Here is a 26,863-nt window from a genome sequence, read left to right as displayed (position 1 = left end):
GGAGCATGCCAACAATACCATAGTAATGTAAAAACTACCTTCAATAAATGTTGCCAGACAAGTAAAATCTCATCAAGATAGTTCCACATTCACTGAATTTCAAACTTGTATTCTTTTTTATGGCCATACTATAAAGATAAACCTTACAATAAAAAGCTGGCAACAATCGATGAATTGAGGGCAGGTATTGATTGAGAATGTGCACAAATACTGAATGAAATGTATCTTGATGTTTGCAATTCCGACTAGAATGATCATCAGTTTGAAAACAAACATTCACAAAAACTTAAATTTTGTCTCTATGTTCTATTAGATTTTAAAAATGAAATGTATTTTAATAACCACTGACTTTATAATCTTTCAGCGTGTCACATTTTTTGAGGTACCAAGCACACGCGTGCGCGCGCGCACACACACACACACACACACGCGTTTGTATATTTGTTTTGTAAGATTCTTGACGTGAAATCATGTATTGAAACAGATATTGTTATACTTGGGGATGGTCATATTTTATCAATTAAACACATGCACTGTATATTTGGTCTTCACTTCAGTTTTATTATTACAGGAAGGGTAGAAAGTAACTAGGCATTAGAAATTGCTTATAGAATTTTTAGCATCACTGAAGTCATGATGAAAACATTTCTTAAACAGACTACACTAATGAGGATTTCTTATTTTCTTATTGTCTTATTTCTTATTTCTTATTTTCCTGATGGCCAGTTACTTGACTATTCAGGAGTGAGCTAAGATAGCAGCATGCTATGAAGTAGAATTCTATTGTTTTGGTTTAGAGATGGTGGCATGCATGGAAAGGGAAGCATGCAACACTACATCTGGAGACAATAAAAAGTTGTCATGCAAAGCTGATGACCACAGGCTCTGTGAATGATGCAAGAAGAAGTGGCCATCCAACCACATCCCGATCAGTAGAGACTGTGGCAACAGTGCAGGAAATGCTTAATCACAGCCTGCAAAAATCAACATGTCAAGCAGCTCATGAAATTGGACTAACAAGACACACAATACATATGGTATTGCATGAAGAGTTGAATTTTTATCCATGGAAACCCCATTAAGTGCAGGAGCTAAAACCTGATGGGATGATGCAGACCTCATGAATGGCCTCCAAGAAGTTCAGATCTTACTCCATGTAATTTTTACCTGTGGGGTTACACAAAAGCTGGGGTGTACAAGACAAAACCTTGCACATGGGAGAACTTGGAGACATGGATTCAGGAGGTTCTCAATGATATCTCAGATGACGTCCTTCAGAAGGTTGTTCATTCCATCCCTGGCCGTTTGAAGAAACTGGTTGATGCCACCAGTGCTTACATTTGCAATATGAAAATTTACTTTCATTTTCCTATGTAATAAAGAACGTATCATTTGTTACAATAAATTTGTAAAAGGAATATGGATTTTATTACCAATTTTTAAAGCCTACTTACTTTCCACCCACCTTACATTATTTGATTTCTTTGTCAAAGTTCTTTCATTGCACACCCTGTCATAGCTTCAGAGCTTCTGTATCCCATGTCTCCTTTTGCTCTGCTTATACCATTTGTCTTTCTGTGGTATGTATCCCTAGCTCCACATGCATTTGTATCTGTGTTTGTGCATGTGTCTGCGTGTGCATATGTATGCATATGGTATGTGTGTTTTGTGTGCATGTATATGGGTTTGCATACTACACTGTTTGAACCTGTGTTTTTTATTTATTTGTTTTTATTTTCTCATTCTGCCTTTAGTGTGTGTATGTGTGTCTTGTTTGTGTGTATGTGGGTTTATGTATTATACTGTTTGTATCTGTCTTTTCTTCTTCTCATTCTGACTTTAGTCACCTGGTGGAGTGGGGGTGGGGTTATTATTCCATTCATATTTTCTGTTGAAGCTCAGTCTATATGCTACTATGTGTGTGGCCATTGTAATCTGTCTGAATGTCATGACTCTTCTATGTGCTAATAATATCTTAACATCTATGTTATTAATTGAGCCTCTATTAATTGAGCATGTTGATAAAAGCACTGATGAGATTTTCTCTTCCTTGAGCTCTTGCCAGTATTCCTTTATTTGCTCAACTATGCTATGTGCTGTCTCACCAAGGTATGTCATCGTCCTGTTTCTGCACTGTCCTTCAGTCTACTAGGAATGTGGTTCATAATATAAGGTGTACTGAGGGATGCTAAAAACCAGGACAGTGACATACAATGGAGAGATAGCATGTAGCATGTAGCATGTGAGTGAACACCGGCAGGAGCTCAAGGAGAAGAAAAGCTTTTCATATTTTTTCCTGCATGGGAATACATTTCTTCTTTCTATATCATCATCATCATCATCATCATCATCATTTAATATCTATTTTCCATGCTGGCATGGGTTGGACAGTTTGACTGAAAGCTGGTAAGCTGGGGAGTTGCATCAGGTTCCAGTTTGATTTGGCATCGTTTTTACAGCTGGATGCCCTTCCCTAATGCCAACCACTCTAAGAGTATATTAGGTGCTTTTTACATGCCACTGGCATGTGTGCCTGTTAGGAAACACTAGCAACAGCTATGACTATGATCTCACTTGGCTTGACAGGTCTTCTTAAGCATGGTATATTGCCAAAGGTCTTGGTCTCTTGTCACTGCCTCTATGAGGCCCCAAGTTCAAAGAGTGCTTTTTACAAGCCACCATCATGAGTGCCAGTTATACAACACTGGCATCAGCCATGACTACGATTTCATTTGGCCTACAATTTCACACACACACACACACACACACACACACACACACACACACACACACACACACACACACACACACACACACACACACACACACACACACACACACACACACACACACACACACACACAACAATTGTTTTGGCTTCATTCTGCACTACTTCCTAGTGGCTGCGGGATGATGTAATACCAGGGTGCCTCATTAGGTGATGTAACCTGCTTCAAAAGCTATATAATTTACACTTCATTTCACTCTAAGATTGTATGCTGCTGGTGAGTTGCTAGCAGTTCAGACACATTTTGGTGAAGTGAGGAAGCTGCAGTCAGGAAATGGTTGATAAAAAAGTGAAGAAAACAAAAAATAAAAATATAAAGAATCTAAAGTAAAAGTTGTTTATTGTTGTGGTCAAGAAGTGGTTGCTATAAAAATAGTAAAAAAAATACAAAAAAATGTAATGTAAATGGGGTGGGGTGTTTATGGCATAGGATTCAACCGCTATAACAACCTTAGTTGGATGGTTATGGCTGTCAAGTGCGACAACGTGGTCAAGAATTTTGGTGGGGGTGTGATTTCTGTCTTTAGACTTGGTGGCTGCCTACACCAACACACTCACAGAGACACTCACACACATACATATACACCCTAACAGTTGAGGGAACCCGTGGAAGAGGTAGGCCCAGGAAGACCTGGGCTGAGGTGGTGAGGCAAGACCTTCGTACATTGGGCCTCACTGAGGCGATGACTACTGACCGAGACCTTTGGAGGTGTGCTGTGCGTGAGAAGACCCGGCAAGCCAAGTGAGATCGTTGCCAGTGCCCCTGGGCTGGCTCTTGTGCGGGTGGCACATAAGATGCACCATTTTGAGCGTGGCCGTTGCCAGTACCGCCTGACTGGCCTTCATAGGATTTTCGAGCGAGATCGTTGCCAGTGCCCCTGGACTGGCTTGTGCGGGTGGCACATAAAAGACACCATTTCGAGCGTGGCCGTTGCCAGTATCGCCTGACTGGCCTTCGTAGGATTTTCGAGCGAGATCGTTGCCAGTGCCCCTGGACTGGCTTGTGCGGGTGGCACATAAAAGACACCATTTCGAGCGTGGCCATTGCCAGTATCGCCTGACTGGCCTTCGTGCAGGTGACACGTAAAAGCACCTACTACACTCTCTGAGTGGTTGGCGTTAGGAAGGGCATCCAGCTGTAGAAACTCTGCCAAATTTAGATTGGAGCCTGGTGTTGTCATCCGGTTTCACCAGTCCTCAGTCAAATCGTCCAACCCATGCTAGCATGGAAAGCGGATGTTAAACGATGATGATGATGATGATATATATATATATATATACACACCTGTGTATGTACGCATGCATACATACACACACAATGTGTTCACACATGCACACATATATATATCTATACATTTATATGGGCACACATCTCTCATCCTGTCAATTCATAGCCCTGCCTATACAGGCACATACAAGTACACATGGACATATACTCACTAATATATGCACACTCGTGCCATTTGGCGTATGTACATATATGTGTCTATGTATATTTACACTTATGCCTGATGCCTACACACACATACATATATATATACACACACATACATATATAAATACACACACATATACATATATATACACATATACATATATGCATATACATATACATGCACATACACACCTGCATACACATGCACGCACACATATATACTCATATATTATTTTATATATAGTGTGTGTTCATATATACAAGCACAGACCTATACAGGGTACATGCGTATTTAGTTAGGAAGATATAACCATACATACATTTATATGTGAGTATATACATGGATACATCTGTCTGTGTTTTCCTAGCTTGAGTTTCTCAGTGCATGCAAGTTATGGCTGTTGGGGTGCTGGGCTGTTGTACTGTAGGTGGTTTGCTTGGCATGCATGTAGCATGCAGTTCGTTCAGCTAATTTATTAATTACTCTTTCTCTAGTCAGTAAAATGGACAAAAGTTCTTCCAAGTACAACCCACACCTCTTAGAAAGGGTTGTGCGTGTCCTACAAGTGCTTAGAACAGTTCATAGTTGATGTTTTCTGATTTTAGTTTCCACAGAAAATCTGCCAGTGATGTTATTTGTCTCTTAGTTATTTTTTCAAAGCTTGAGATGTGGTTGCAGTATCGAATCTTGAATGAAGCACACATACAGGCTTCCTCATGTGTGCACTGTGCATTTATATATGAGGTTGTGAGTCATGCAGAGGTTACCAAGTGAGCATCTTGATTTGTCCCTACACAAGCACCTATTGCTGGCTGTTGTTAGTGACTGGTGGTTGAATTCAGTTTGTCTCTTCATTCTCATTACATGTTGGTTTGTTTTCACTATATTGTCGCTGTGTGGGTTCTTTGGGTTACTTAGGATTTGGTTGTTATTATTTCTGGATAGGTTCATGCTATGGGTTCCTATGCTTGTCCCTTCCTGGGAGTCAGTCGAGTGAGTATTATATACAGGTCCATTAGTTGAGGGTTCACTGGGGGTATTGTTTAGTTTCCTGTTGATATATATCTGTGTGTATGTGTATGTAATATATGCAAATATATATATATATATATATATATATATATATATATATATATATATATATATATGCATATATTACATGCATATATATTTATACATACATACATACATATATATATATATATATATATATATATATATATATATATATATATATATATATCTTACATATTAAAACTGAAAATGTTTGTCTGTGTGTATTGGTATGTCCTCGTTTTGCACCAAAACAGCTTGACTGACTTTTCTTAAACTTCATATGCACATTGCTTATGTGTCTGGAGATGTTTTAAGTATAAATTGATTTCGAAAAAATGTTCAGGTAAACGGTGGGAGGAATAACATTTGGATGTGAGTGAATGGTGGGAGTAATGATTTTTAAGCTTCTAAGGGAAATAACCCATTCCCTCCTGGAAATACCCACCAAGGGAAATAGCCCATTCATTTTCAGCATAACTTCTTAGTATTTGAACTATTTTAGTTATTTTCTCAATTTATGCATTTCAAGGCTTAGACAAGTTAATAGTATTCTCCTAAACAATAGATCCACTTATTTTGGTTAGCGACTTATTCACGAATATACCAACACTAGTGCTGCTGAGGGTAATATTCTCTGGGAACACACAAAAACTTTTTTTCACAGTTAATTACTTTGGATTGTTATTATCTCATATCTGATTAGCTTGTTATTACGTAACATGTTTCATGATTTTAGTATACATGACTTATTAGTATTTCCTCCTAAAACCTATATACTCTGGGAATGTATTAAATCCCTTTTTGGGGCTACTTTATTTGAATTCTTACTATAGGGTAATTAATTTCGTGCTATTACATAACTGACTTCACAATTTGGGTATTCATAACTTATTGGGAATTCCTAAAAAGAAGATCCTTTGAAAGACAGTTTGGTATTCTCAATAAATACACAAAAACCGTTTTAAGGGCTACATACTTTGTATGGTTGTTACTGGATTAACGAAACAATTATGAGAATGGAACCAAGGGATAAGCCCGCTTTCCGGGAATTACTGGGTATGTCAGCTACTATATATATATATATATGCTTATTATAGCCTCAGGCCAATCAAAACCTTGTGAGTGGATTTCGTACTCGGAAGCTGAAAGAAGACTGTCGTATATACGTGTATGTGTGTGTGTGTGTGTGTGTGTGTGTGTGTGTATGTCTTGTGTTTGTACCCCCACCATTGCTTAACAACTGACGTTGCTGTATTTACATTCCTGTAACTTAGCAGTTTGGTAAAAGATACTGACAGAATGAGTACTAGGCTTACAAAGAATAAATCTTGTGGTTGATTTCTGTGACCAACAGCGGTGCTCCAGCATGGCTGCAATCACATGACTGAAACAAATAAAACAATAAAAGTCTATGCCATTTTAATCCTGAGCAAGACCAGGTATCTCTGCTAGTATATATATACATATCTCTGCTAGTATATATATATATATATATATATATATACAGGGATTAGCATTGAGTTGCTTCTCCAACATACTGAAAATTTAGAAATAGCAGTCAAAGAACTACTGATTCTAAACTACAAATTTTTCTCTAAATGGATGGCGATATTTATGGCATACATAGAACAAAAAACCGGAGGGGAAAGCATAAACAAAACAAGTCTTTAGAATCAGTAGTTCTTTGACTGCTATTTCTAAATTTTCAGTATGTTGGAGAAGCAACTCAATGCTAATCCCTGTATATTTATGATGATAAATGGTTTTACCGATAAAGGTTTTTTCATACTGAACTACTTGGCAAAATTGTTAATTGTTAATTCTATTATTAATTGACGATTCCCTGCCCTTATTCTTGTATATATATATATATATATATATATATATATATATATATATATATATATATATATATATATGTATATATATATATATATGTGTGTGTGTGTGTGTGTGTGTGTGTGTGTGTGTGTGTGTGTGTATATCATGAAGTATATTTTCCACCTAAATATACTTCATGATGTCGTGCAGCTACTGTTTATACCTCACTCAGAGATTTATTATATATAAATACGTAAACACATATCAGTTTTTGGCAAATTACTTATCTTATTTCCAATATTCCAGGCATTCCGAACTTCATGGAAACGAATTCAAAATTCGAAGCGAGTTGTTATACATATGCCATCTTTAGGTTATCCAGAATATATTAGGAACAATATAAATTTTTTTAATATTCAAGAAAATAACCAGATATGCAGGATTTGTGACATTGTGGGTGAGTTGCATATTTATCACATGAATGACTTATATGATTATCATCGTAATTCATACAATTTTCACATGTTAGCTTGGGTATGATTGTGCTTAGAATTTTAACATTAATACATTTCAAATCATCATCATCATCATCATTATCATTTATGATTGCTACTTTCTATGAAGACATATGTTGGATAGGTTATCACGCTCTGTGCAGTTCTTATTTGGAGTTGCTACTCTCCTAAAGATTGGAGGAAAATGTCTTGCTCATATGTTTCAATTTCAGCATAATTTATTTGGCTGGATGCTTTTCATAACAACAACCACTTCACAGACTGCACTGTCCTTGAGACAACTAAGAGGCCTCTCTACCCTGCAACACCTCTATTCATTCAAGGCAACATGACCAAGAGAGAGCAATGACAGTAGAGCTAGGGTGAGTGGGTTTGAGGAGTGAGGATATGATAGGGATGATTGGGTGTGAGTGTAAAATGATGGAAAGGTAACTACTGGGAGGAGTAATAGAAGAGCTAAATTAATTGTAAGTATATGTTTGCTGAATTGAGTGAGAGATTGAGAGATAGATAATAACAGAGATGGGCAATGGTGAGAGAGAGTAATAATGGTTGACCTGGAAAAGATGTGATCACCAGCTGTATAGAAAGGATAAAGATAAGGTATATCAGTATATGACATAACAACCAATGCTGGTTTGTTTATATTCCCTTAATTTACTGGTTTGACAAAACAGACTGATAGAAAAAATACCAGACATTAAAATAAAGAAGGGAAGTAACTACTTTTGAAAATTATAAATTTCTTCTTTTAAAAGAAATATGCTTATCAGAAAGCAGAAGGAAAATGATGAATCTCTGTTCTTGATATTTCTCCTGAGAAAACTTACAAATAAATATTTGGGTTTTTTTTCTGTTAATTTTTAATGAGCTATTTTTCACAGTAATAAATGTCATGTATCTGTCTGTCTATCAATGTATCTATCAATCACTGTTTTCACGTCAATCTCTCACCAATACACAAATAATCTAGATGACTCAGGCACTGTTCACTTCAGTTTCATGCATTCAGTCTTTTCGGAAAATAGTTGGGTGACTATTTTTTCCATCATTTTAAATTTTATTATCGAGCAGTTTGTCCTGAAGGAACAGTGTGTAATTTCATAGTCAGACAAGTGATGCAGTGGAAGTAGTCTATCACTTTTTTTACCTCGATTTCTCACCCAATACACTCTACTTTTTTAATCTCCACTTCTGTCTGCCTGTCTGTCTGTCTGTATATAATAATAATAATAATAATATTTGGAATAAAAATCCAAATTTACAGGTAAAAACTCAATTAAATTTAATTTATCAAAAATTAAAATTAAATTAAGTTTTGCAGTATAAAATATATAAATATATAGTTTAGGGAAAAGAACCAAAGTTCATGAACTCATCTATGAAAATCCACAGTCACATATAGAAAAATTAATAAGTAAATGCACGATAAATAAGTATAATATAATGCAAAGTAAAAATTATAACATAATGATAATAAAACGACTACACGTGTTTCCTAACCAAGTTTTCAAATAGAAAATAAAATATATTCAAATCGATTAAATCGATCGAAAATCAATTCTATTCAAAAATATAGCTTATCTTCAGGTCAAAATACAACAATAATAATAATAATAACAAGAATGTATATATAAACCAACAATAAATAACAAATGAATGTATATAAAAATACTTATTATATTAAGATAGAAAAATGTTAAACAATATTATTAAAAATATCAAAAATTATAAATGCGCCATAATTAACTTTACGTTTATTATAATATAAACTAACAGAAATATTATATGCAAATCTTATCTTAATGAATCTTTCGTTTAAAATACAATTTAAATGAAGTTTTAGATTAAACTAAAATTATAAACGTAAAATATAAACTAACAAAAAAATTAATTTATATAAATTAATATATAAAAGCAATTATATCACCATTAAATAAAGGAAAAAGCATTTTTGAAAAAATACATATTTTTTCAAACAATGACAGAAAATCATTTAACAATATTTATATTAATTCACTTGATATTTAATGTTAGCCGATACCTTATTTAACACTAAGTTAATAGTATTAAGTTTATCATCTTAGTTTAAACCAAAGCCTCGATTAGATTGGGGTTGAATTATTTCCAATAATACTATTTAATATTTCTTTTTGATTTATGGGATAAATAAGTAGTTTTTTTTAATATAATTTCTTTGATTATTCGTTTATATTCTAATTAAGGTTAAGTCAATAGTACAACATTTATAATTTTATTTAAACTAAAGATTCGATTAGATAAATTTTGTATTTCTTTTCAATAATTTTGTTAAATGTTTTTTCCTTTATCTAATGGTTATATAATTGCTTTTATATATTAATTCATATAAATTAATTTTTTTGTTAGTTTATATTTTACATTTATAATTTTAGTTTAATCTAAAACTTCATTTAAATTGTATTTTAAACGAAAGATTCGTTAAAATAAGATTTGCATATAATATTTCTGTTAGTTTATATTATAATAAACGTAAAGTTAATTATGGCACGTTTATAATTTTGATCCAATCAATGGAACAGCCTGCTCGTGAAATTAACGTGCAAGTGGCTGAGCGCTCCACAGACACGTGCACCCTTAATGTAGTTCTCGGGGATATTCAGCGTGACACAGTATGACAAGGCTGACCCTTTGAATTACAGGCACAACAGAAACAGAAAGTAAGAGTGAGAGAAAGTTGTGGTGGAAGAGTACAGCAGGGTTCGCCATCATCCCCTGCCAGAGCCTCGTGGAGCTTTAGGCGTTTTTGCTCAATAAACACTCACAACGCCTGTTCTGGGAATCGAAACCGTGATCTTATGACCGCGAGTCCGCTGCCCTAACCACTGGGCCATTGCACCTCCACATACACACATAGAGATACATATATATACGAATATGATATAATTGCCAACCAAGTGTGGCATTCTATACAGGACAATGCTACTGACGTTTATAGCCCCAGAAAGACATCTCTTCCAGTTACCTAATGACACACATTCTGTGTCTGATTAGTATTTATGAGGGGAGATCATCACTTCCATCTCTAGCCTTATGCGATACATACGGACTTGAATTCCTGGGTGGTTACCTGTCTTCAGCGCATGTGTTAATCACAAGCTAGTGATGAAAACTCATTCCACTTGCAAAATACTATATGCTTTTTCCAGCAACAAACTGTCGCTGATCTCAAAAAAGGAGAAATACGCTATATTAAATCTCTGAGCAAGATATAAAAAGTAGCAATACAGAATCATAACATATAATTGCCAACCAAGTGTGGCGTCCTATACAGGACAGTGCTACTGATGTTTATAGCCCCAGGAAGACATCTTTTCCAGCTGGCTAATGACACACATTCTGTATCTGATTAGTATTTGTGAGGGGCGGTCATCGCTCCCATCTCTAGCCTTACGCGATACACATGGACTTGAATTTCTGGGTGGTTACCCATGCTCAGCATGTGTTAATCTCAGCTAGTGATGAAAACTCATTCCACTCACAACATACTATATGCTTTTTCCAGCAACAAACTGTTGCTGATCTCGAAAAAGGAGAAATAATCCATTTTAAATTTTGAAATCTACCTGGCTATCCCTCCATGTGTCTGTTTATCTGTGTATCTATCTGTTTCTCCATCTGTCTATGTAACTATCTATGTATGTATATATCTTTCTGTTTCTATCTATCTGCCTATTTACTTTGTCTATCTGTCTGACTGTTGCCTGCCTGCCTTCCTGCTTTCCTGTCTGTCTGTTTCCCTCTCTTTCATTCCCTTTCCCTCTCCCTCTTTATCAGTTTGTATATCTATCAGTCCATCACAGTTTTTACTTCGTGCACCCAATGCACCAGCATTTTTAACTCACAGGCACTATCTATCCCCCTTAGTTTATTCCATTCCATTTTTATTAGAAAAATAGTTGAATGTTTACCATCTTACAATCAATTTTAAGAAACTCGTGTAATGTTTGAACAATTTTTCATGTATGAAGAATATGTAATTTCAAAGTGACAACCAGCAATGCAGTGTCAGCATATGAAGAGATCGACAGTATATCAAGGACAAAGGCAATCCTTTTGGCAAGGAGATATTGGGAGACACAATGAACAAAGTAGAAAAATTGTCAGGAAAACGAAGTAGCAGGATATGTGCATCAACATAGAATTGCAAGAGAGCAACTGTCTGAAGAATGATGTCAGCATTTTCTAACATGAGATGTTGCAAAATGTTACTTATTCTGTGCATAAAACAATAGGTCATGCTCTAGTCTATCATAAATGTTAAGCTCACTGAATTATATAATCAGGAATAAGAGTAGGAAACTAATTTTTCTGTCCCTTGTTATGAAATATTGTCTTGAGATAACACTGCATATACCAAAGGTAGCTGTAAATGGATATTGAGAAAGTGATAAAAATAAGGACTGAAGGGTCAGTGGCATTCCATCAGCACATTTCCTCTGTTCAGCAATATCATGATATAATCTGGTCATAATTTATTTTCAAGTGAAATAATCATTTTTGATAGGCAGAAGGCAAATAATTATCACGCACGCATGTGTGTGTGTGCATGTGTGGTGGGGTTAGTTGCTTATATCGACTCTGTATTTTATTTTATTGACCTTGTAAAGATGAAAGGCAAAGTTGACCATGGCAGAATTTGAAATTAGAATGTAAACAATAAAATACCACATAGCATTTTTGCTGACACGGTAATATTCGGTTAATACATCACCTTTGTTTTTAAATCTAATTTTATATATATAAAAACAAAGATAAAACCAAGTTGATGTCATATGTATAAAAATAACCTAAAGTCTATATGTTTACTTTTGAGCAATTCTGATGCCAGGGTGGTAGGTCCAGTATGTTAGCACAGTGTTCAGCCTGTGATATTAGTCACCATGTATTATTATGAAGCTGAATGCTAATGACATGTGGCTGTAACCCTAAAATGCTTGAAATTTATTGACATAAAAGAAGATGAATTTTTGTATTTTGCTACAGAATCAGAAATGGAGTGAGGGATGAGAAACATAAACAACAGACACATTTGAAAAATACTTTTGTTATTGAATACTTTTATTCTTTAATTCTAATAATTTAATTTGAGATGTGTCACTTGTTTATGTTTACCAATTATATTGTTTGTCTCATAACTGAACCAATATTTAGAGATAGTTTATTTCAAAATGTAACCATTTTTAGATATGAACTTTAGACTTTTGTAAGCTGTTGTCATGTGATGGAATGTTATTTTATCTAACTGAAGAGGCTGAACAATGCCTTGAGAAGTTACTGGCTTTATAACCAACCATACTCTGTGGTGAAGAAACATCTTCATCAGCATAAAGGCATGAAAATAATTAGAATAATTCAAATTACATAGTGCAGCAAGAAATCTGGGGCTGTATTACAAGAAAAAAAAAAAAAAAAAAGAGATTCTTTTGTTTCCCTGTGCATTGTCTTTTAGTGGCAACACCTTTTTGTCAACAATTTATTTTATTTATGCTTTTGGCATACCCTAAGTATTTAATCACAGTGCATGCATATTTGTTTGAAATTATTTCAAGCTGATGATTTTATTTTCAGATCCCAATGTTGATGTTATCTACATTTCCCCAACACATTTAACTGAAGAGGCTGAACAGTACTATGGAAAGCTCCTGGCTTTACGACCAGCCATACTCAGTGGTGATATAAACAAAATCAGTGATATGATGAAACGAGTAACATTTATAGTTCCTGAAGTTATAACACAATTTTCTGTAAGTTCTAATTACTAAATGAGATTAAAAAATATGTAGGACATGTTCAAAGAATTGTTACTGAGATAATATCAAGAAGAGGAGTTATGTTCAATGCTCCTGGCACTGAAACAATTTATACAGAGAATCTGAGATAACTGGAGAAAAGAGCTGGGTATAGTTCATTAAATATATGACATAGAACTTATATAGATGGCTTAGCACATGTGAGCTTAGAAAATGGTTTATTAAAAATGTTGACTGATTAGTGCTGTAAATATAACTTAAGTAATATAAACATAATGGATAATCCTGAGTGAAAAATTTTTGTTGATTTTGGACAAGGTAACTGTGATATAGGCAAACCAAAGAAAGTCTTGTAACCTGTGTTACTCAATACATTACACCTGCATAGCACTACTTGCAGTTTCATCTCCTATAATCAAAGATTTATCATCTCTTGCACTGGGCTAATCTGAGATGACCACGGCTAGTCTTCCTGTTAGCTTTCTATTTGAATCATATATGAGCAGCTTATGACTAAGAATTGTGGCTCATCAAAACTATTTGTAAAATTTTTAGCTTTTTTTTTCCTTTCTTTTTTTGCAATTCTTTTAGCAGTGCTTTGTGAAAGTTTCAAATTTTCAAGAGTTTCTTTAAAACTTACTACATAAGAAGCAGTTAAATATGTTCTATCTGCTAATGGAATATTTAGACTGTCTCACATCAAGGAGATGAGGTGATTGCACTATTTTCTTTTTCCACTTTCTTGTACCTTTGGCATTTAGAAGACTTAGCTAAATTATTAGCATCACATCCACCAGAAGTGAATGAAGTTGAAGGAATACATGTTAAAGTTGAATTGTCAAAGCATTTTTTTTACCATCTTTCTTGCTTGTATTTTCTGAACTTTACAAACATAATTCTTATCCAGTCCACCTAGTTACACCTAAAATTCCAGATTGCAAGATTTTTCAAATGGTTGCATCATGTCCAAATAGATTGGCAAGTTTTTCTTTAAAATTGTCAGGTGTTCTATGAAAGTGATTTGTTTTTTTAGGCTGGAAGAAATTAATCTGACTCATTCATCAATTAGGATCTTAAATTTTATATGGGGCTAATTTGTTTCCATCTTGTGAAGAGATATTGACTGCATACTGAATTTCTCTAACTTTATCTAATACAACACCCATCAGATAGCTTTAATTTTCTTGTTTATGTTCACATCTAATTAAATAAAGGATCTGTTTTAAAACTTGGTTGTTTGTTGGTATCATGCTTCAAGGCTTGTCGGCAATGTTTTTCAAAAGGCTTTCAAAAATTTCATCTGCTGGTTCATTTTTCTCTCTCAAATATATGAATTGTAAATTTTAAACTAACAAATTTTAAACCAATCTATTTTAATTTAACTTTATTATATTCCTGAAATATATGATTATTACAGTTATCATGTTATAGTATGATTATAACACTTAAAAAGGTAATTAATGAGAATTAGCACGAAAAAATTAAGCATTATATCCACAATTCAGCTCATAAAAAGTACTGTTATATATAATCCTTTTTTTCTGCATAAATAAACAAACAATAAAAATCAAGTCTAAAATAAAAAGATGTCACAGCACCAAAAATTTGAAAATAAAAACCTAATAAAATTTGGCCTCCAATGTTTCAAAACATTTACACTCTGTAAGGGATACAAATATTGATAAATCAATCTGATATTTGACATGATCATGTTTTTGATGATGTATTAATGGATAAAAGTTAATGTAAGTCATATTTCAAAACTTAAAAAACGACACACCCTCATTGACTTAATTGAGGACTATGCACTGATATGCAGTGATGAATTGTATGTGGGAAGTGTGACAGTGAGTGTGGGTATGTCTCTCCAATGTCCAGTGTATTTGTTTATGGCTAATATTGTTGTCATAGATTAGTCCCCAAGTCAATGTTGATCAAGCAGGCCTTTGACCAATTCATTAATTAATATGTCCTTTCTGTATTAACATAGTGTGGTGAGATTTGAAGGAGACTGTACTGAGTGATCACATAGAGACCTTTCATTGAAATATGGGACAATGTATGTGATGCGACTGTATCAGTATTTATGTGTATTACATTATTTGTTGTTGGTTAATCTCCAGGCTTTATTGAATAATCCTAGGATCAAATGCATTCCAGATATGAGTATCCCATCTTTTTTTAGAGTTTTTTCTTAAACACAGCATTGCAGCATTGTTTAAAGCATCCTTCCATGTATGACACAGTGGTGTTTGATTTCAAAGAGTTTGGCTGCTATTTCTTGTAGAGACAAGTGAAGTAGATTCAGTCAAAGCATGAATTACTGCTCCTCTACAATTATTATTGACTGTGCATCTAAACGCAATATTTTTGAGCTAGTAAGTAATTTCTGTGTTCATGTTTTTTTTTTGTTATACTTACCTGGACTGAATGAAAGAGATTATAACACTTAAAAAGGTAATTAATGAGAATTAGCACGAAAAATTAAGCATTATATCCACAATTCAGCTCATAAAAAGTACTGTTATATATAATCCTTTTAGGAATACTTTTGTTTATAGTATTCTGGTGTTATATATATTTTTAAGTCAAGCTCCACTGAGTGCCATGTTTGAAAAGGAACTCTAAAGAAGATGGATACTCATTGCCACCATTTATCTCTCTTACTCTGCCATCCCATCTATGCTCTGATCCCTGTTACTTGTGAGTATATTCCTGGCACTTCACCACCATCTCTTTCCTGCTCTCTCTTGCACTTTTACTGTTTCCCCTCTTTCTCTCTTTCCCTTGCTCTTCCCTCTGGCTGGGTAGCCATGTATCTCACACCTGTTTTGGCCCTCACCCTTGATCACTCTCTCTCCTTCTCTTGCTTTTTTCTCTGGCTAGGTAGTCCAGAATCTCCTTTACATCAGCACACCTGTTTCAGTCCTCTTTCTTGTTACCTCTCTCTCCCAACTGTAAAAACCATACCAAAACTGACCTCACCTGTGCTGGTACCACATAGAAAGTACCCAGTCCACTTTGTGGAGTGGTTGGTGCTAGGAAGGGCATTCAGTCATAAAAACCCTTCCAAAACGGACACAGTGATAATTTTTTATTAAAACTAGTGTTACCAATTGGTAACTTTGGAATTATAGCTTTACTTTAGTCAGATGTCTTGGTGCTTATACTAAATGATGAAATGAATTCTAATTTTCAAAAGAATATTTTTACCTTAAAATAAGACCAAATAAGTAGCAGAGGAATGGTATTTGGCAAATTTGAAAAAATAGTAATAATTTTTATGTTTATTTACCCATATTATTTTTATTTTCATCCACCCATGTTTTAATCTTCATTTACTCATACCACATTGATGTTTATTTACTCATACATCATTATTTCAGAGAAAAAAGATGTGTCTTGCATCAATGCTGAAATATAGTCCTCAGGCACTGAAACGAATAAAAAATTTAGTGAAAGGTCGTGAAGCATACATTGTTCCAGGCATGGTTTATATGGATGACATGGAAGTGGCTAAGCAATTAGACTTAGCAATTCTTGGTCCTGATCCTGAAACAGCCCAACTGTATTCTACAAAGTCAGGAGTCAAGCGAATTTTTCAGAGTTCTGAAGTAAACATGCCACCTGGAATTTTTGATATCTATACTGAAGAGCAGGTGAGTAGGTTGTTTTTGGATTCATTTTTAAGCATTTAAAAACATTTGGTGGATTTATAGGGAACTGCCATACTGATAGATGAAGAGTTGAGCATTGCTAGTTTATTGTGCGTTTCTGGCTAAGATGCTTTATCTTAATGGTTCTATCTGACTTGCAACAAATAGGTAACATAGTGAGGTTTAGTTCACTGTTGTTTTTTATGGCTGATCTCAAAAGAAACTCGTTACACAGAGGCATCTGCTCTTAAATCAATATGCTATTCAATAATAAAAGATTCCTATAGATAAAACAACCCCAACCCTATTAACATTGACTTAAAAGGTATTGTGGTGATAGGAACTCTATCACTACTATCTTTGTCATGATAAATAAAGCAGTTGGGAAATTTCATTATGGAAGTCACTTCAGATTTATTATGATCCTCTGATAATTAGCTTCATTAGCTTTATTAATTTTTTTTCAGTCTATAAAAATAGAGTTTTTCATCATTGTCATCGTCGACGTCATCATCGTCATTGTCATCGTCCGTCATCATCATCATCATCATTTAATTTCTGCTTTCCATGCTGGCATGGGTTAGATGGTTTAACTGGAACTGGCAAACTGGAGAGTTGCACCAAGATCCAGTCTGATTTGGCATGGTTTCTATGGCTAGATACCCTTCCTAACGCCAACTACTTCAAGAGGGTAATGGGTGCTTTTTATATACCACTAGTTGGGTGCTTTTGCATACCACCAGCACAGGTGTCAGTTGCATGACACTAGCATCGGCCACATCTATGATTTCACTTGGCTTGATCAGTCTTCTCAAGCATAGCATATTGCCAAAGGTCTTGGTCACTTGTCATTGCTTCCATGTGGCCCAACATTTGAAAATCATGCTTCACCACCTTGGCCTGTCTTCTTGAGTCTACTTCTTCCACAGGATCCATTCACAGTTAGAGGTCGGCATGTCTTTATACAGCTGTCCTTGTCTATACTCATCACATGACCATACCAGCACAGTTGTCTCTCTTGCACGCCATATCTGATGTCTCTTATACCCAACTTTTCTCTTGTACATGCACAATGGCATTGCACATCCAGTGAAGCATACTAGCTTCATTTCTTTCAAGCCTTTGCATGTCCTCAGCAGTTACTACCCATGTTTCACAGCCATGTAGCATGATTGTTCACACACAGGCATCATACAATCTGTCTTTCACTCTGAAGGAGAGGCCCTTAGTTACCAACAAAGGTAGGAGCTCTCTGAGCTTTGCCCAACCTATTCTTATTCAAGCGGCTATGCTTTCGGAGTATCCACCTCTGCTGCTGACTTGGTTACCTAGATAATGGAAGCTATCAACTACTACAGTAGGTATCCCCACAGGCATTTGATGGAGTCTATTTTCTGTACATTTCTAGTGTTTACTGTATTTATACACCTGCCACACATACAAAGACTATTTTCCCAGTTAACCTTCCTCTGATATTGCTGCACTTCTTATGTGTTACTAGCTTGCACTGGGTACATCTTATGGAGTTTCTACCTACACCTTTCTTACATATTGAGCAGGGCTATCTACCTGTGGGGATTTGTGATTTGTCCTCTTTCCTACTTATTATGACTTTAGTTTTTGCTAAATTAACTCTAAGGTTCTTTGATTCTAGACCTTGCTTCTACACTTAAAATTTCTTCTCTAGTTCTGGCAGTGATTTGTTTTTATTATTATAAGTGAAACAAGGGAGTGATATGGCAGAATTCCTAGCATGCCAGGCAAAATGCTTAGCAGCATTTCATTTGTCTTTCTGTTTTGATTTAAACTCTACTAAAGTCAACTTTGCTTTTCATCCTTTTGAGCTCGATAAAATAAGTATCAGTTTCACACAGGGGTCAATATAATTGACTCCTCCCCACTCTAAAACTGCTAGCCCTGTGCCAAAATTCGAAACTATTATTAAGAGTGAAATGATACACATGATAGATTGAAGTTGGGAGATGAGTTTTGGTTGTGGTACCATAATAAACAAGGTTTTAACCTTAGGCCTAACAAACTGATACCACTCACTCATTACTTGTGTAAATCTGAAATAGTTATTTTGATTAGGTAGAAACAAAATACATTTTGTGAACATGCAGTGCATGCAATGAATATATGGTTGAAATAACTTTCTTCATATATGTACATAATCTCAACTTATTGGACAAAGATAGCAGCAGAATAATGTTTTTCTGTTAATTGTGAACAAAGCAAGAGAAGAAATATATGTTTCTAATAAGCACATCAATACTTCTCACATTACAAAACTAACCTGCACAGATGAAAAAACTAAATAAAACAGCAAAATCTACCTTTGATCACCAGTAAAACACAATAAAATTATCTGATACCTGTTATTTCAACTTATTAGGTAAATTCTATTCATCTACCAGCTAAATTTCTTTATTCATTGTTAATCTTTGATTTTTACCTAACCAAATCAACAACAACAATCTGTCGCTCTAAATTATTTTTTTGTCCCTTATTGTTCGCCTAAGTGAATCAACAACTACATCTGGTAACAACTTTAGCAAAGTTGTTTGGAAAAAAAAAACATCACAAATTTTGACAAATAAACAAACACTGCCTTTTCTACTTTTATTGTTATTATTACAATTGCTGCTGTTGCTTTTGCTGTTGCACTTAATACTGCTGCTACTAATGCTACTACTAGTGCATTTGTTGCTTAGTGATTCTACTACTATTGCCATTGCTACTGCTTCTGCTACTGCTGTGACAATTGCTTTTGCTGCTGCAACTGCCTTTGATTTCTACTTCTACTGCTTCAACACCCGCTACTACTAGTGCTATTGCTGCTACTGCTACTATTACTGTTACCACTTCTGATACTGTAACGGTTGCTATTGCATTACTGCTGTTGCCACAACTACAACTACCAATATGCTATTATGATTAAAACAACAAAAAGTTATCAATCCTTCAAATCATGTTATTCCTCTGTTACTCTTCTAACACATTGTAGTCACATTATCCTTTTGGTGATTAGTATATGGTATTGCTCAGTTTGACTCCATTGCTTGGCCCTTGGTTACTTTAACAGACATACTCTGTTGCGGGCATTCAGTTCAGAACTCAAGCTTGACGCTGTCATGATTTTTCAATGCAATGCCACTATCTGCTCTTTCTCAAAATGCCAAAAATCACAAGTTAACTCACTGGACAATTTTCTCTTTTCACCACCAATATCTGTGGATTTCAAATCTAAATTCAACTCATCATGTTATTTACATGCAGTCTACACCTTCCTATTTATCTCTCAGATACAAATCTCCAACCAATCTTATCTTAATTTCACCTCAAAAGTGATGTTTTTGCATATGTAGCTTCCACTTTTCTTGTCACTCACCTATTTCAGCAGTAATGACCTTCATTTCTTCTGAAGTAAAGACGCCTTTCAACAACTTGAATGTCTCTCTCTTCTTAATGACTGTCAATGTGGTTTCCCCAAAGCCTGATCCACTGATTATCTACTCTTCTCTGTCATTCTCCTATAAGCTCTTGCCTCAGAGGAATGTGGTAAAAGCAATGTTGTTACTCTCAATACTGTCTCCTTTCTTCTCCTTTCTCTACCTTTTTTACCATTACTATAATGATTGCTACTCCTTGGAGCTACTGGGCTCATAACACCTCCATCCAGGCATTGCCATCCCACTTGTTTCTTCTCCTCTCAATACCCTTCTTGTGTCTTTGGAATTCTTTACAGCCCGTATCTTTCCCACAAATGATAGCAAGTTTCATGAAGAACATTAATGGCAACTATTTCATGAGTCTAGGAGTATTGTAGAAGCTATTCCTCCAGATCCTGCGAATAACGAAAAAAAGGTGTGAACTCAAAACTGACACACTGAAGTAGACAGTATATTTCTTGCTCTCTGTTGCCTCATTACTGCCATTGTTTTTTAAAGATAGAAAAAGAAAGTAGTGATTTTCATCTTTTCTTCTCCTTTGGTGTCACTTCAAAGTCAAAGCTATATTCAAGCAGGACCAGATTTAAACCATGGGGAGCCCACAAGTTCAGTGGGCCCCTTATACACAAGAATTAAAATCTTGGAAAATTACCAAATTTAAATCTCAAACCCCATCTATTTCATGTAACTGAATTTGATGAGTTAGCAGAGAAAGTTTAAATAAATGACTGAAAATGTTGCTTTATAGATACACTTTTCAAAATTCAGATTTCGCTTTTCACACATCCAATTGTGGTGTTTGACTTTTCTTTCATTGTGAAAAGTACAAAGAAGTGGGGGAAGAAGAGGTAAGATATTTTTCTTTTAAAGTGAGTTACAAATGTTTCAGATCGTGGAATAAGATAAAATGACAGAAAATTAAGAAAAAGAAAATAAATCACTTTTGTGGTTGTCGCTGTTCCTAAGACATGATGAATGTGTGTGTGTGTGTGTGTGTGTGTGTGTGTGTGAGGGGTTGGGGTGGAGACACCAACATTTAAGATGGCTTCCCTTCATTGTTTTGCAATGCGTTAAAAAAAAAAAAAAAGGGGTGGAGAATCCCGACAAAAACAGGAAATTCAAATAGCTATTTCCAACAGTCTTTTCCAACTTTCTGAACAAATCTTGCCTGAGTCACAAAATCCTCAAAAAGGCACAGTTGATAGGATATTTTGGGCCAGATAGTTGTAATGAAAGGCAAAAGACTTACAGAAACATGTCATTTTAATTTTCTATGATTTAGTTAAAGTCTGTGACAGCGCAAAGAGAAATACTTGTGAGAAATACTTTATAGATTTGGCTATCTAGATGATCAACATACACACACACATTAAGCAATATGTGTGTGTATGTGTGTGGGGGGAATTGTACTGTTTAGAAATATAATCTGAGTTGTAAGATCTACAAGTTAGACTTGGAGTACCTTATTAGATATTGGTTTCTTAAATACCTACATAGTGTCATATTTGTGGAGAAGGGAAATGCAGTTGTGTTAATATCTTTTTTTTTTTTGCTTGCTATTACGAGGGTCAACTGAAAAGTTCATAGGTTGATCAAGAGACTTTCATGGAATGTGACCAAATGAAGTTTATTTTTCAACATAATCCTCCATTGTGGCCACACACTTCTTCCATTGGTATTGTAGAGCTTGGATCTCATTGTCAAAGAAGTTTTCATCCTGCTGGACACAAAAATTAGAATGTCATCATCATTGTAAAACTGGATCCCAGTCAAATATTTCTTTCCTGTTGGGGAAGAGATGATAGTTGATGGAGCCAAATCAAGAGAATAGGGAGGGTGATCGATCAGTTCAAAGCCACAATCATGCACAACAGTCATTGAAAGGAAGGATACGTGTGCCGGAGCATTGTCCTGATGAAACAAGACCTCTTTCATCAGTTTTTCCTGGGTGTTTGATCTTGAGTGCCTTTTGCAATTATCTCAGCAAGTTGGCATAGTACTCTCTAGTGATGGTGTGACCCTTTTGAAAATAGGAAATAAATACACTGCCTTTTGTATTCCAAAAAACTGAGGCCATCACCTTCCCCGCAGATGAAATGAGCATGGCTTTCTTTGGAGCAAGGGAGAAAGAGGTGTTTCCACTGCATGTATTGTCTTTGACTCAAAGTGATGAAGCTTAGGAAACATTCAAGGAAATCATCTGGATCTGCCTGAAACAACGTTAGATTTTCTCATGCACTTTTGAACAGGTGTCAGAAGACTTGACACCCACCAAGCAGAAACCTTCATCATACAATGTTCGTTGTGCAAAGTACTCTCAACTCTCTTGTGAGGTATGCTAATAGCATTGGCTATTTGATTTATAGTCAATTGCCTGTCATTCATCATCATGTTGTGAACATGATTAATGTTTTCCTCAGTGGTTGCAGTTGTAGGATATCCAGACTTTGGGCCATCTTCAACATTCTCTCTTCCTCTCCTAAATTCAGTTGCCCACTTTTGCACTGTTGATAAAGCTGAAGAGTTATGTCCTAATGTAGCAACCATGTCAGCATGAATGTCCCTGGAGGCTAAACCCTTTTCCTGCAGGTACTTTTCAATGTTGTCAATTTTCATTATGAGTTACTTTTTAAGTTTTCTTTAAACAATCAGATGTTGGTTACCTGGAAAGAAATAATGCAGTTATTAATAGAGTTGAAATTAATGCATGCAAGAAATTTCACAACTCTAGCATCACTCCTTCATAGTCAGCCTATGAACTTTTCAGTTGAGCCTTGTAATAACATATGGGAAATGATTATGGTTACAACTAGGTATGAAACCTTGGTGATAGACTTTGCTGATCAATAGATTACTGACAGTATTGTGCTCATTTGGATATTGTTCTTTTAATTAAGTACAAACAGTATTTTTCTAGCATGTGTAATTGAGTTAACCATTGTATTTAACAGTTGTTTATTATATCATCTCAATTAGCATACCTCATGAGAGAGTTGAGAATACCTTGCACAATGAACTTGATGTGATGAAAGTTTCTTCTCAGTGGTTGCCAAGTCTTCTGACAGATATCCTGTCAGAATTTGAATACAAAATACAGAGAAATTAAACTAAAGTCATTTATTTATATGAAATACATTTCACCTGGCATTCTACCATCTCAGCTATCTTTACTGCTCATTTTTATTTAAATTTTTAGAATCGATGTTTTCAAATTTTTGATGTTTAATGTTTTTTTTTTTTTCATAGAAACAGAAAAAAAAAATCTCTGAATAAATTTCATGAGTATTTTTAGTATATTTATTATTATAATTACTATATTATTAAAACTATATATTTATAATTAAAATTTTATTCACTCCCTCTTACACATTCATTCCTAAAAAAGCAAAAATGATAAGTAAACAATTTTAAGATGATTAAAAATGCTTAAACTATTGAAGTTCCTTTCAGATCTATTAAGCATCTGTCTCTATTTCAGCTTCATGAGTCTTTGGCTCAATTAATTATTGAAAACTTTACAATAGGAAGGTGGCTTTTGAAATTTAACACAACTGTTTCTAGCAATGGTATAGCCTATTGTGATACTATGCATTTGAAATGCTTTGTTCAAATCTATAAAGAAGCAATTCGATATGGAGACAAATGGACCCATAAATGGGCTCATGTGAGTTACACATTGCATTATTTTTTGGTATTGGTTTTATATTGAATTTTTGAAGTTTTCACATAAGCATTATATGTACATGTAAACTTTTTTTTATTAAACCTTACTTTTCTTTTAAAAGGAATCTTCTTTGAATATACTTCTCAATGAACTCCCTGAGTATCTCAGACACTATGCAAATCCAGTAAATAAGTCCAGATATTGTGCCTGGGAAATATATAAAAAAGCTTTTCTTTTAAGAGGTAATTTTTCTCAATGCTATTTGTCCAGTTTATGCTATGATATTTGTAAACTTACAGTCTTCCTTTTCCATTTCATTTCTGAATTTGTAAAAAGAATTAGTTACTTAGTTACTATTTTAGCTATTAAAATAGTAATCTGGTAAAAATAGTTTGAAATGCCATTGAATATGGTAGAAATGACAAATAGTGATATTTTTGGAAGTTAGTTGAACCTGTACATATTTCTATCAAGAGAAAGAACAACTGTTACGCCTAAAGAACTTTGATGCCAATTGACTTGTTGATGTAATATAATCAAATGGTCACTCAAGTGAATTGACACAAATCTTATATTTTGGAATTATACATTCCATGATGCAGTTTGTTTTCTCTGTCACAAAATTAATATGTCTATATTTTGAATGAATAATTTAGTATCATAAAGAAAGTATTAAGTAACAAAAGTCAGATCAGTTCATTTCTGGTTTTGAATATATTAAATATTTCTTCTCTTTGAGCTTGTGAAAATAGCATTAGTTGCATATGGGAATATTTTCTATGTTTGTAGATCATCAACAAATATATTGAAATGGCTATTTGCTAAGTTCCAAGGGAAGATACCATGTGAGAAATGATAAATTTCAAGAAATCAAGTTTCTTGAAATTTGACTCCAAAAATGATCCCACATACCAGTAGTATGGATATGTTGTTGCTGTTGATTAACCTCTGTCTATTTGGTTCTGGAGGCGCAATGGCCCAGTGGTTAGGGCAGCGGACTCGTGGTCATAGGATTGCGGTTTCGATTCCCAGATTGGGCGTTGTGAGTGTTTATTGAGCGAAAACACCTAAAGCTCCACGAGGCTCCGGCAGTGATTGAACACACTTTTTATCAAATTCATTCCCTCCATGGTTATTTCATCTCTTTTTAGACATGATGCCCCCAGAACTACCTTATTTGATGTGCTCCTTTTTGAAGAATGTGATTTGAGACACAATAGGCTGCTATTTCTAGCAGATAGAGTGACCTAGTGGAAGGTCTCTTGTTAGACTGTTTGTGATATTCGGTTAGCATGTTAAGTAGAAAGTTTTTCACTGAATACCTTCTAATATGCACTGAGTGAAGAATTGGGAGCAAGACTAAATTTCTATTCCTTCTAGATTTAAAATATTTTGAAAGTGGTCTAAAACATTTTCTTCTTCGTGTGGTTTTCACAGAAGAAACCTAATATTTAATTACATTTTATTTTAGTAGTGATTTTGAAGATTTTAGCCAGGTAGTGGAATGAAGGTGTAATTCTATTACCTGAAGAGGATAAATGCTTGAGATTGAAGTTCTTAAATATAACAAAAATATAGTATCTATGTTTTCTTGATTCATAGTGGAATAGACTTTATAAACTACTATAAAGTTTGTTATGTAAGCAACTAAGCTCAAATAATATAAAAAATGAGGTTGAAGATATTTACACATTTCCTTGAGAGATTTAGCAACTTAATACTGGAAATCAAAGCAGGTAATAAATTTAGTTTCAGATAATTTTCTTTCTGTATATTTCTTCAATTAAATGTTCACCATTTCAGGAGGAATTATTGAAGCATATCCTCCCAGTGATTTCGTCACAGCAGTACAAGTAGATCTTCTGATTGCACCAAATGGAGAAACCCAAATACTGTGTACTGGAGATCAAATTATATCTCAAAACCCTTTTGATCCTTGGGGTTTATCGGTTCCACAGTGTTCAATTGAACCACCAAGAATCAATTGTGCTTGTCTCAAAATAGCCAATTCATGCAAAGGCAGGGGAATCTTGGGATATGTAACTGTAATTTTTGCTACATTCATTTGTGAACAAACGGTAAGATTTATTCTTTTATTGAATATTAAGATATTGAAGTGAAATATAAATCATAAATGTAAAATGAATTTGAGAGCTTTTGTTTGACTGGCAGAGAGAGAGAATGCATGTTCCAATAATTTGGCAAACACTTTTATAAAAGTTTTATGTCTGCATTCGCAGTTTGCTTAAAATATTTATTTTTGTATATCTATCTGAATGAGTCCTAGACTAAATATGTTATAGTACTAAGTTTCATACATCTCATACCTCAGTTTAAATTATTCTAGGATAGACATTGCCATTCATCCCTTCAGGCTTTATAAAATAGTACTGGTACTACACATAGTTCAGTGATAATGACTAAATACCTTAGAGCAAAATTTACACATGTTTCTGCCATTGTATTATGACAATTGTAAACAATACATCAGTACAATATGTACATTTGTAACAAAAAAACAAACAAACAAAAAAACAAACAAACAAACAAACAAAAAAACATGAATATGTTCTATAGTACATTATAGAAATAAAGCAAAACTGTTAACACACCAATGATTTATTGTGTGATGCAGTGACCTAGAAATGTGTTAAGTGTGCAAATTGGTCTATCCAGTTTATTT

At 34.5% G+C, this 26,863-nt stretch overlaps 1 protein-coding gene across 14 annotated transcripts in view; it reads left to right on the top strand.

The window, feature by feature from the left end:
* The window catches only part of LOC106869551 (IQ domain-containing protein H), a 637,089-nt gene that overhangs the window by 503,858 nt on the left and 106,368 nt on the right, over positions 1 to 26,863 (top strand). For 12 of the 14 annotated variants that reach the window (XM_089360916.1, XM_052972131.2, XM_052972133.2 and 9 more), the window contains 6 exons: positions 7,408 to 7,558; positions 13,227 to 13,402; positions 16,795 to 17,067; positions 23,995 to 24,180; positions 24,302 to 24,422; positions 25,984 to 26,258. In XM_089360916.1, the coding sequence (XP_089217042.1) occupies positions 7,408 to 7,558; positions 13,227 to 13,402; positions 16,795 to 17,067; positions 23,995 to 24,180; positions 24,302 to 24,422; positions 25,984 to 26,258 (1,182 nt within the window). The remainder of the gene's footprint in view (positions 1 to 7,407; positions 7,559 to 13,226; positions 13,403 to 16,794; positions 17,068 to 23,994; positions 24,181 to 24,301; positions 24,423 to 25,983; positions 26,259 to 26,863) is intronic. The other 2 variants (XM_089360920.1, XM_052972135.2) reach the window with 1 other exon arrangement.

This window comes from Octopus bimaculoides, chromosome 12 (assembly GCF_046866305.1).
Source record: "Octopus bimaculoides isolate indiv1 chromosome 12, ASM4686630v1, whole genome shotgun sequence".
Taxonomy (NCBI): Eukaryota; Metazoa; Mollusca; class Cephalopoda; order Octopoda; family Octopodidae; genus Octopus; species Octopus bimaculoides.
The sequence above is the reverse complement of the archived record's forward strand: the minus strand, read 5'-3'. Positions and strand labels throughout refer to the sequence as shown.